At 43.9% G+C, this 11695-nt stretch overlaps 1 protein-coding gene and 1 long non-coding RNA gene across 3 annotated transcripts in view; both read left to right on the top strand.

The window, feature by feature from the left end:
• The first annotated feature begins 683 nt into the window (after window positions 1-683).
• Window positions 684-6096, top strand: LOC105550845. The gene is made up of 2 exons (XR_001007784.1): window positions 684-825; window positions 5821-6096. It is a non-coding gene; the product is annotated as an uncharacterized LOC105550845 (long non-coding RNA).
• Window positions 6097-7223: 1127 nt separating this feature from the next.
• Window positions 7224-11695, top strand: part of FAM71F1 (family with sequence similarity 71, member F1) — a 24587-nt gene continuing 20115 nt past the window's right edge. For both annotated transcript variants that reach the window (XM_011995913.1, XM_011995912.1), the window contains exons 1-3: window positions 7224-7569; window positions 8687-8871; window positions 10752-11004. In XM_011995913.1, coding sequence (XP_011851303.1) covers window positions 7324-7569; window positions 8687-8871; window positions 10752-11004 — 684 coding nt within the window. In that variant the 5' untranslated portion in view covers window positions 7224-7323. The remainder of the gene's footprint in view (window positions 7570-8686; window positions 8872-10751; window positions 11005-11695) is intronic.

Raw genomic sequence — 11695 nt, 5'->3', positions numbered from 1 at the left:
TTCTATTTGGAGGTGTATCCTATTCTCATGAGGTAATCCTTCCATCAAATCGGCCTGAAGAACTGAACAATGGTGAACCCAGCTGGGCTCTTCTGTCTCTAATGAGACAGTGCTGTGACTGATAGGGGATTTCTGAAGTTTTTCTTGAATTGTTTTCTTCTACTCTTGAAGGGTTTTCTTGAATTGTTTTCCTGAGCTGATTACTGACTCCCTCAGACCGCTCTTCTCCAATTTAGGGAGGAGGAGGGAGTAATTTGTGAGAACACGGACAATTTTATTAATTAGCATTCTTTCTCTACTATCAGGCTAGCTCCAGATTTTACATCTTTTCTACCCTTTGGCCACCCGACTTAATCTCTTTCTTTGTTAGGTTATCAATAGTTAATCTTTTGTTTTTTAAATAAACTATATACTTAATGTCTATGGCAAGGGTAGTCATTCTGTGACATAGCTTCTTCGCACGGGTTGCCAATTGTCCATCAATATCCCGCATCCTTAAATAATAAATAATTCTCCAGTTCTAGGTGGGCTCACGGCCACCCAGTGAAAAGCTACATTTCCCAGCTTCCCTTGTATCTGGGTGTGGCCCTGTGTCTGAATTCCGACCAATGGGATGTGAGCAAAAGTGATTATGCCATTTTCAGGTCATAGCCTTAAAAGGAATGAGTGTAAACTCCCCTTTCTTTTCCCACTTCTCACTGGCCAGGATGCAGACATAATGGCAGGAGCTGGAGCAGCCACCTTAGGACCCAGAGCTGAAAGCCACATGTTGAGAAGGGCAGAGATACTGTATCCACTCTGGATTGCTGACCTTTGAACTATTATGTAAGAGAAAATCAAAATTCTATTTTAAGTCACAATAGTTTGGGGTATTTGATTACCTGGACTACATCTTAAGTAGTATAGCTTCATGCCACTACCTTCACCCAGAAGCCTGTACCTCCCCTTCATTTGCACGTACTTATGTTTTCTTTCTTTTTTTTTTTTTAATTATACTTTAAGTTCTAGGGTACATGTGCACAACGTGCAGGTTTGTTACATATGTATACATGAGCCATGTTGGTGTGCTGTACCCATTAACTCATCATTTACATTAGGTATATCTCCCCTAATGTTTTCTTAGTTCATGTTTTATGTCCATGTTTTTACAAAGTAAAATGTTTAGTAGTCCAACTAATTTTTTTCAAAGAACCAGCTTATGGATTTATTTTGGTGTGCTTAGTGTTTTGAGATTATTTTTGCTATATTTGAATGAATTTTAAGCCATTTATAGAATCATGGGGTCACATACTTTTCTTCTCAACATTCTTTCTCCATTGTTTCATTGTCCTATGCCATCTAAAATTGCTGGAAAGAGGTCTGAGGCCAGTCTCCTTTTATCCCCTGGGTAGACTGTCTGCTTCGTCTTTCTGGATGTTTGAAGCATAATTTTTTTGTTTGTTTGTTTGTTTTTAATATGGAGTTTTCTGGTGGAAACCAGACCTGCTAGAGAAATTCTTTTTTTTTTTTTTTTTTTTTTTTGAGACAGAGTCTTGCCCTGTCACCCAAGCTGGAGTGCAATGGTGTGATCTCGGCTCACTGCAACCTCCACCTCCCGCGTTCAAGCGATTCTCTTGCCTCAGCCTCCCGAGTAGCTGGGATTACAGGCGTGCACCACCACGCCCAGCTAATTTTTAGTATCTTTAGTAGAGACGGGGTTTCACCATGTTGGCCAGGCTAGTCTCGAACTTCTAACCTCATGATCCTCCCGCCTCCATTTCCCGGGTTCAAGCAATTCTGCTGCCTCAATCTCCTGAGTAGCTGGGACTACAGGTGCCTGCCACCACACCTGGCTAATTTTTGTATTGTTTGTAGAGATAGGGTTTTGTCATGTTGGCCAGGCTGCTCTCAAACTGATCTCAAGTGATCTGCCCGCCTCAGTCTCCCAAAGTGCTGGGATTACAGGCATAAGCCACCATAACCAGCCCTGCTAGACAAATTCTAAAACAGCAGTAACACTTAGCTAATGCATTCTTTATCCCTAAGATTTAGGAACTTCATAAGAGCCAGTGGCTTCTTTGCTCACTTTACCTGCAATATAGTAAATTCAGTTCTTTTACTAAATCAGGACTTTTGTTTGTTTGTTTCAGAAATGACTGTTTCTTTTTATGTTTTTTCTTACTTTTTTGAATTTCATTTATTCCCTAGGACTCAATCTGCATGTTGGATCAACATAACTATTTTCTATGTCTCTCATTTCTCCCTAGTCAGTTCATCTCTCTCCCCAGCTTTACTGTGTCATATTCTCAAACCTGTCATCCATATCGCTGACTCAGTTTTCTGTCATGCCAGCTCTACTTCTTATGGCTTCTAATATGACTTCCAGATCTTTAGTGAGTTTTTCTTGTTTCTTTTTTTCTTTTCTTTTTTTTTTTTTTTTAGTTTTATTTATTTATTTATATTTTTTGAGACGGAGTTTTGGTCTTGTTGCCCAGGCTGGAGCGCAATGGCGTGATCTTGGCTCATCGCAACCTCCGCCTCCTGGGTTCAAGTGATTCTCCTGCCTCAGCCTCCCGAGTAGCTGGGATTACACCTATGTGCCACCACTCCCAGCTAATTTTGTATTTTTAGTAGAGACAGGGTTTCTCCATGTTGGTCAGGCTGGTCTTGAACTCCCAACCTCAGGTGATCCACCCACCTCGGCCTCCCAAAGTGCCGGGATTACAAGCATGAGCCACAGCACCTGGCCTGGTTTTTCTTGTTTCTTCACTTACCTCTTTTGGTCTTAATTTCATCTTATTTTGGTATCTCTACATTTTTGTTCAGAGGGTCCATATTATATTTAATTTCCCTGAGAGTACAGAGAAGAGTCTTGTCAAATATTTTCTTCTACTTCCTGGGATCATTATTCTTTTGATATGCAGTTGTCATGTGTACTTTCCTCCTGGCATGCTTTGGGAGAGGAGAGTAGCATCTTACAGAGATCCTGTGATAGAGCTTTACTAAGAAATAGTGACTATTTTAATTTTTTTAAAAAGTGTTTACCTCGAATCCAGTAACCCTTTAGATAGAGCTTCTATTTCACAGGAAATAAGTAGCTAGAGAATCAAACTAAACATCACCCCATGGAAGCAACCAGACAAACCTAGAAGATAGGACATGGTGTGGGACAACTCACTCAACTGCTCTCACTAATAAGTGTCCTAAAAAGGGGAATATACTAAATTAAACAAGCTAAGGGAACATGCTTGGTCCTGGATTGGGTACTGATTTGGATAAGCCAACTGTAGTAATAATTTTGGTTAATTGGAAAAAGTATAATGTGGCCTGAAAATTAGGTGAGATGAAAATATAGGGAAAAACAAAGGCAGAGAGTGTCAACTAAATGAATCAGGTTGTTAAAAAGAGTGTCAACTAAATGAACCAGGTTATTAAAAAGTTATAAAACAATATTTAAAGTATGATCTCATTTTGGTTTTATACACACACACACACACACACACACACACACACACAGTTATAGTGATGTTCTCCAGGAGGCAGGACTATGCTGAGTTTTATTAAAAACTTGCTGTATTGCTGGCCATGGTGGCTCACGCCTGTAATCCCAGCACTTTGGGAGGACAATGTGCATGGATTTCTTGAGGTCAGGAGTTCAAGACCAGCCTGACCAACATGGTGAAACCCCGTCTCTACTAAAAATACAAAAATTAGCCGGGCGTGGTGGTGGGTGCCTGCAATCCCAGCTACTCTGGAGGTTGAGGCAGGAGAAACACTTGAACCTGGGAGGCGGAGGTTGCAATGAGCCAAGATCGCTCCATTGCACTCCAGCCTGGATGACGGAGCAAGACTCCATCTCAAAACAACAACAACAGAAACCTTGCTGTATTTTCCAATATTCTACAAAGCTTTGCACTGCTTATGTAATAATAAAGTGTTTTAAATAGTGACATAGATTTAAATGGGACAGACTTACCACAAAGATAATAAAACTTAAAGCTTCAGGGCCTCTAATTCATATGGGCCTTATGAGGCCCTAGGAGGACCTCTAGCAATTTTGTATCATACTTTCGTGGGTGTTTTAATTTTATTTGTTAAGTTCTAGCATCTTTTCACTGTGGTGAAATATATACAACATAAAATGTACCATTTTAACCATTTTAGGTATGCAGTTCAGTGGTATGAAGTACATTCTCACTGTTTTGCAACCATCACTGCCATCCATCTCCAGAACTTTTTCATCTTCTGTAACTGAAACTCTGCACCCATTAAACAATAACTCCCTATGACTTCCTCCATCCAGTCTTTTTATTTTTAAGAGTTTCCAAAATTGTATAAACTCTTAGCTTCACAAAACCTGGGTCAAGCCCCAGCTGACAATTGAATGTCCTAGTAATTCCTGTGCAAGCTATGAAATGATACCTTGCACTGCCAAAGTGGTTTTGGCCTCAAATCAAAGGACAGTCAGCATAGTTGAGGCTGTCACCAAAGTTTTCATCACTAAATGTGCAAACAGCAGTAATTGTGGCAGCATCATTATTACTGAATACACAAGGAAGAAAAAGCAATGTTTTCTCAAGTTATTGGAACCCACATCTATATAACTTTCCCCAGAAGCTACAAGTTTGTAGTTTCTACAGTCCTAATTTCCTGTAAATTAACCCTATTTTCTTCATTGCTTAAAGTTATTGGTAAATAATTTTACATCTCCTTTTCCAGAAGGTAGTCACATGGCCTTACCTAGCTGCAAGAGAAGCCAGGAAATGTAATCTTTCTTACAGGAGACCTGTGCCCAACTAATGATCAAGTATTCTATTACTAAAAAATCAGAATGGGCCGGGCATGGTGGCTGAGGCCTGTAATCCCAGCATTTTGGGAGGCCAAGGCAGGTGGATTACTTAAGGCCAGGAGTTTGAGACCAGCCTTTAGTAAAGATGGCAAAACCCCATCTCTACTAAAAATACAAAAGTTAGCCAGGCATAGTGGTGCACATTTGTAGTCCCAGCTACTCAGGAGGCTGAGGCAGAAACCCCATCTCTACTAAAAATACAAAAGTTAGCCAGGCATAGTGGTGCACGTTTGTAGTCCCAGCTACTCAGGAGGCTGAGTCAGAAGAATTGCTTGAACTTGGGAGGTGGATATTGCAGTGAGTCAAGATTGTGCCACTGCACTCCAGCAGCCTGGGCCACAGAGTGAGACCTTGTCTCAAAAAAAAAAAAGAAAGAAACAGAATGGGTGTTGGGACAGACAACTAACAGACAACTAAGTATCTGTCACATGGTTTCTATAAAGATTCAATATGCTTGTTTTTGAGGTTTGGTGGGGGAAGTAGGAAGGGGTGCGTATCTTTGTGTTTGTTTGTTTGTTTTTGTTTTTGTTTAAATACAGACAGGGTCTCATTCTGTTGTGCAGGCTGGAGTGCAGTGGCAAGATCACAGCTCACTGTAGCCTTGAACTCCTGTCCTAGAGTGATCCTCCCAGGAACCTAGGCTTTCCAAAGCACTAGAATTACAGGTGTGAGCCACCTTAAAGCACCATTTACACAACTGTTTAGCATCTTGTTTAGAGCTAAAAAATCATTTGCTCACAATCAGCTTTCTAGACTGGGCACCCAAGCCTTCTTCCTCTGAGGGTTGAACACCATAGAAGTGGGCTTAACAGACTTGTACGGAAAAGAGAAGTCATCTCCCCAACTGACTCTTGGGTGTCTTAATGGCCAAGTATACTCAAACCGTGTATCTAAACCAATGAGCTTTATTGTTGTGGTTAATCTTTAACTGTGAACAGCAACATATCAATTTATTAATTACTACGCTTTTGTGCTGTGTGTTCCCTTTCTAGGTTATTTCTAGGGAAATGCAAACCAAAGGATGTGGTCTCTAATCCAATCCTTAGAGAATGTGACCATGAAATCACTTTTCCTACCTGGTAAACAAAAGATAATGAGAAAAGTGAGGTCGGAAGTTGCTTTACTGAGTCAGGAGCTATAACAGGTGCTGGAGCAGGGGTGTGATCTGAAGGACCAGAGGGAAGGACTGATGAAATTGGACGGGGAGAGCCTCCAGGCCCTTCAGGCTTCTCTCTGACTTTATAATGAAATGCAAAAGTCAGTCTCCATGCTTGTCCTTTGTGTGTAATGATTGTCAAACTCTTTTTCTGTATGTGTCACATTTGACCTTGATGGTTAGTTCATTATGTAATACATTCAGAATTTGGGCCAGACACAGTGGCTAATCCCAGCACTTTGGGAGGCCGAGGTGGGCGGATCACCTGAGATTGGGAGTTTGAGACCAGCCTGACCAACATGGAGAAACCCTGTCTCTACTAAAAATAGAAAAAATTAGCTGGGCGTGATGGCACATGCCTATAATCCCAGCTACTCGGGAGGCTGAGGCAGGAGAATCGCTTGAACCCAGGAGGCGGAGGTTGTGGTGAGCCGAGATCATGCCATTGCACTCCAGCCTGAGCAATAAGAGCGAGACTCCATCTCAAAAATAAAAATAAAAATTTAGAATTTGGTCCAAATTAGAAAACAGTTTCTCCCGGGAATGGCCCTGCATAGTGGTCAGCCTGCTTGGTTCTCTCCCCCTGACCTAGCAGCCCATGATTTGGGCTCTTTCCTCCTCTGGTTCAGGGGTGAGGGACGCTGTCACTCTCCGAGAGGGGGAACAGCTTGTGGACCTAGCAGAGGTTCTATTCCTCCCAGCCAGTGCCCTAACAAAGCCAGCCTCTGGATAAGAAACTAATTCCTTCCCCTGCTTCTTCAGTTTGACCTCTTAAGGGAAATAAGTCCTGCAGAAGTAAGCAGCCTGGCACGGCAGAACACAGAGCAGGCACCAACTGCCCTGCAACTGCTTCCATAACCTGCAGATCCGCCAGGGTGTCGGGGGCCCACATGATGCAAAGCTTAGGAAGACGGGGTTTTCAATGGACACGCAACTTTTAAAGTTGTGTGAGATAGGTTGCATTCAGAGTAAGGAAGGGTTGAAAGGCAGGAAGGGCATTTTCCTCTTAGCAGTGAAGGGAGCTTCCTGACAGCCCTCCTTGCTTGCTTTCTGCCTGGCTCACTGCTTTCTCTGCAAGTTCTGGGAGGACTATGTCCTGGGGTCCTGAAAAGGGCTGGGGGTTATCAAGGCACCGATAAGGCACACAGGCTCTCTGGAGGAAAAGGGAGGCTCCTCTGCACTTCCCCTTCCTGCAGGTCCGTGCTGGTTTTTCGTGATGTCATCCATTCATCATTGTGAGCTGACTGGCGGTCCCAGGGCTTGGCCAGCTGCCCAAGGCCAGGAGGGGAGAGAGAGATCCCAGGACAAATGTGCAGCAGGCCCCTGAGCATGTGTAGAAATGTCATCAGTTCCACATGGAAAGACTTGGAGGAAATCAAAGAAGACAGTAAAAGTCACAAGATCCTATCCAACTTTCCCTTCCCTGAATGCCTGGGAAGAATTCAGGGGCCTCTTTCCTGTGGATCAAGAGCCGAACCCTGGAGTGGGCCTAGGTGTGGAGGAGGGACTGCTCTGCCAGGTGGTTCATTCTCCAGAATTCAACCTGTTTCCTAACTCCGTGGTGTTTGAAAGCAACTTCGTCCAGGTACTCTTGGGTGGCACAGAATAGCACTTTTTGATTCTTCTAAACCTGTTACCAAGATATGACTGAGAGAGTCCATCCCTGAAACTGGGGCGGAGTGAGAATTGAGGCAAGAAGCTAGTGACCTGGAATACAAGGCCATCCCCACTGACCTGGGCTTTGCTGAGCCTCAGACAGGGCTTCTCCTACAGATAGCTGTCACCCAGGGAGAAAGGTCAGGGGTCCTCTGCTCTGAGAGGAGAATTCGGTATTCTAATCCCCCAGTTTACTTCAGCCCCCAGGCTGTCACCTGAAGTAGATGAAAAAAGAGGCAGTGAAAAGAGACGCTTCTTGAGAACAAAAATGCGGATTGGAGAAAGAACAGCACCTGGGGACCCAGAGACAGCTGGGCTCAGATTCCAGTCTTCTGCCTTCTCCTTGGGAGGTGACTGTGCAAGTAACCTGTGCAGCCTGAATCTGGCCCCTTTATCGTAAAAGGTTTGAACTGACCTGAGGATGAAATGCTAATACAGCAAGCAAAGCACCTGGTCTAACAGGCACTCGGTGCATGTTTGTCTCCTTGCCTGGGCTCTCCTCTGGTTGGATGGAAGCAAGAATAAACATCACTTTGGAGTTAGAGAGGACCTTCCTGTTCACTGAAGGTGCAGGAGGTAACAGGGCCCCTCAGGAAGGACCAAGAGGATAAATTTTTCAGAGAAGGCCAGGAAACAGTCCAGGGAGGATTGGCAGAAATGACAGATGGCAGGGAACTCCTGAGCTGTAATTCTTGTGGGCAATTGTTAACAAAGGGTGATAGAAATATTGTTTAAATACTAGTAGTTGTTTAATCAATACAGTGGTTATCAATAAGAATTGATATTTGGCCCCAACTGCCACGGAACATTTGACAATGTCTGGAGACATTTTTTGTTGTCCCCATTTGGCTGGTAGTGCTACTAGAACTAGTAGGTAGAGGTCAAGGATGCTACTAAGTATTCTCTAGTGTGCAGGGCAGTATCCTGCCCTCAACAAAGAATATCCAACCCAAAACATTAATAGTGTCGAGGTTGAGAAACCCTGGGCTGAAACAGATGGCGGCTTTTGCCAAATGCTCAGGTTGTGCCTGGGGGCTGTGTTGCAGGTCAAAAGGGGCAGGAATTGGAGAGACATCTACAAAGCCTCCTACACCATGGCCCTGGGGGTGACCTCCTCAGTGCCCTGCCTGCCCCTCCCCAACATCCTACTCATGGCCAGTGTCAAATGGCACCAGGGGCAGAGCCAGACATGGAACAGACCATCCACAGCCCCCAACATCTTCCTGAAGAGGTGAGCAACGCAGATGAGAATGGAGGACAAGAGGGGTGAGGGGTGGATGCAAAGTGGAGGTTGCTTGACTACTAAACTCAAGGAGAAGATAGAGATGTCATCAGCAGTGACACTGATTTTTTTAGACAACAGTATCCTAAGACAGGTGGTACACTGGAAGGACAGAGGCCAAGTGGGACAAAGGGAGATGTCATGTGGACAGGAGTGAGGGGCCAGTCTACCTGCCCACTTTCTTTCTCGCTGCACGGACGCCACTGAATTCATAGGAAATCTCTCAGCATTGGGCCCAAGGCAAGGAGGCAGTGAGGTCGGGCAGATGGAGCACTGGTTGGGGAAAGGAGATTATTTTTAGTTCTTGGTGTGCAACTAACTGGACTCAATTTTTAAAATCACAAGTTATTTGCTGCTCCTCAGTTTTCTTTTTCCTCCCTTCCTCCCTTCCTTCCTTCCTTCCTCCCTTCCTTCCTCACTCCCTCCCTCCCTCCCTCCCTCTCTCTCTTTCTTTCTTTCTTTCTTTCTTTCTTTTGAGAGTGAATCTCAAAAAAGACTGTCACCCAGGCTGGAGTGCAATGGTGGGATCTTGGCTCACCGCAACCTCTGCCTCCGAGGTTCAAGTGGTTCTCCTGCCTCAGCCTACCAAATAGCTGGAATTATAGGCGCCTACCACCACGTCGGGATAATTTTTGTATTTTTAATAGAGACAGGGTTTCACCATGTTGGCCAGGCTGGTCTTGAACTCCTGACCTCAGATGACCCACCTGCCTCAGCCTCCCAAAGTGCTGGGATTACAGGTGTGAGCCACCATGCCCTGCCAGTTTTTTTTTTTTTTTTTAATCAGTAAAATAAATGGGACTAAGTCTCACTTAGAGCTGTAGCATATAGTGACATCATGCTTGTCCAGGATGAAGTAGTCTTTTTAAATCTTTGGGCCTCTTTAGATAATCTGTAGGATATCTCAAGAATCTCTAGAAATTCCCAAAAGTCCAGGAAAGCCCTTCATTTCTCCATGTTACCTCGGTGATACACCTCTTCATGATGTTCTTGGTGTACCTGTAGCAAGTACTGCCCAGTCCCAGCTGACTAATATTAGATCCAAAGCCAGATCCTTGAACTTTAACTCCCTTGGGAAGACTAACTGTGGCATTAAACTCAATAAATGAACAAGCCAGACAGTGGGGCAAGCTCCTTTGGTGCTTTCAAGAAAGAAATTTCAGCTGGGTGCGGTGGCTCACGCCTGTAATCCCAGCACTTTGGGAGGCAGAGATGGGTGGATCACCTAAGGTCAGGAGTTCGAGACCAGCCTGACCAACATGATGAAACTCCATCTCTACTAAAAATAAAAAATCAGACGGGCCTGGTGGCACATGACTGTAATCCCAGCTACTCAGAAGGCTGAGGCAGGAGAATCATTTGAACCCGGGAGGTGGAGGTTGCAGTGAGTCAAGATCGTGCCATTGCACTCCAGCCTGGGCAACAAGAGCAAAACTCTGTCTGAAAAAAAAAGAAAAGAAAAAAGAAAGAAAGAAATTCCAAAATCTTATGACTCCAGCCACCTTACCTCCTAGGCTGTCTCTCTCAAATAGGGTCTAGGGCACACAAGAATCATGGCAGGGTGGGTGGAAGTTACAATGCAAGTTCCAGGGCCACACCCAATTCCTACTGAATCTGAATCTTTAGTGGTGTCTTCAGGTGTCTGCATTTTAAACAAACTCAGCCGGTGTATTTGGTCTCCCCAACATTTGAACAGCACTGTGCTAAAGCACCCTCTTTCCTACCTCCAAAAGCCTTAGTTCTAAAGAAGACCTTTCTCATTTTAATGAAGACAGGGTCAGATTGGATGCAATAGGGTTGTCAATGTGTGTCTTCCCTGGTGGCTTCAGGATTCTCCCATTGAAGTTTGTGGAGCTCCAGGTATGTGACCACCATCAACGCATCCTGCAGTTGAGAACAGTCACCGAGAAGATTTATTACCTAAAGCTCCACCCTGACCATCCTGAGACTGTCTTTCACTTCTGGATCCGACTGGTTCAAATTCTGCAAAAGGGGCTGTCCATCACCACCAAAGATCCTAGGATTCTTGTCACTCACTGCCTGGTACCCAAGAACTGCTGCAGCCCCTCAGGAGATTCAAAGGTAAGTAATCACCATTGCTAACCTCCAGCCAAGGCCAGAGCAGTGAGGTAGAGCTTAACCCAGCTGGTATGTGAGCACCCAATGAAGGTGATCTCAGCTCGAGGCCTTTTCTAAACAGCTTTATTGAATAGCATTTAGAACCATAAAATCCACTATGGGGGATTTTCTTATTTTATAATTGTTTTTTGTTTTTATATATATTTTATATAAACAATTTTATGTAAATTGTTTATTGTTTTCTAAAATCTACCATTGTGGATTTTATTGTAGATTATGTTGAAACAGTTTCAACACTTTCAGTAGATGTATAGAGTCATGTAACCATCACCACAATCCAGTTCCAGAACATTTCCATTACCCTAAAAAATTCCCCCTCGCCCATTTGCAGTCATTCCCTGTTCCTACTCCCAGCTCTAGGCAACCATTATCTGTTTTTAGTCTCTACACATTCATCTTTGGCATTTCATATAAATGGAATCTTACAACATATAGTCTTTTGTGTCTGGCTTCTTTCACTTAGCATAACATTTTTCAGTTTCATCCATATTGTAGCATGGGGCCAACTCCAGGGCAGAGTCACAGAGTATTTGTAGTTTCTTTTTGTTTTGTTCTGCTTTTTTTTTTTGAGATGGAGTCTCACTCTGTCGCCCTGGCTGAAGTGCAGTGGCGCGATCTTGGCTCACTGCAACCT

The sequence above is a fragment of the Mandrillus leucophaeus genome, unplaced genomic scaffold, assembly GCF_000951045.1.
Source record: "Mandrillus leucophaeus isolate KB7577 unplaced genomic scaffold, Mleu.le_1.0 Scaffold5, whole genome shotgun sequence".
Lineage (NCBI taxonomy): Eukaryota > Metazoa > Chordata > Mammalia > Primates > Cercopithecidae > Mandrillus > Mandrillus leucophaeus.
Note: the sequence above shows the minus strand (reverse complement) of the source record. Positions and strands in the feature narration are given on the sequence as shown.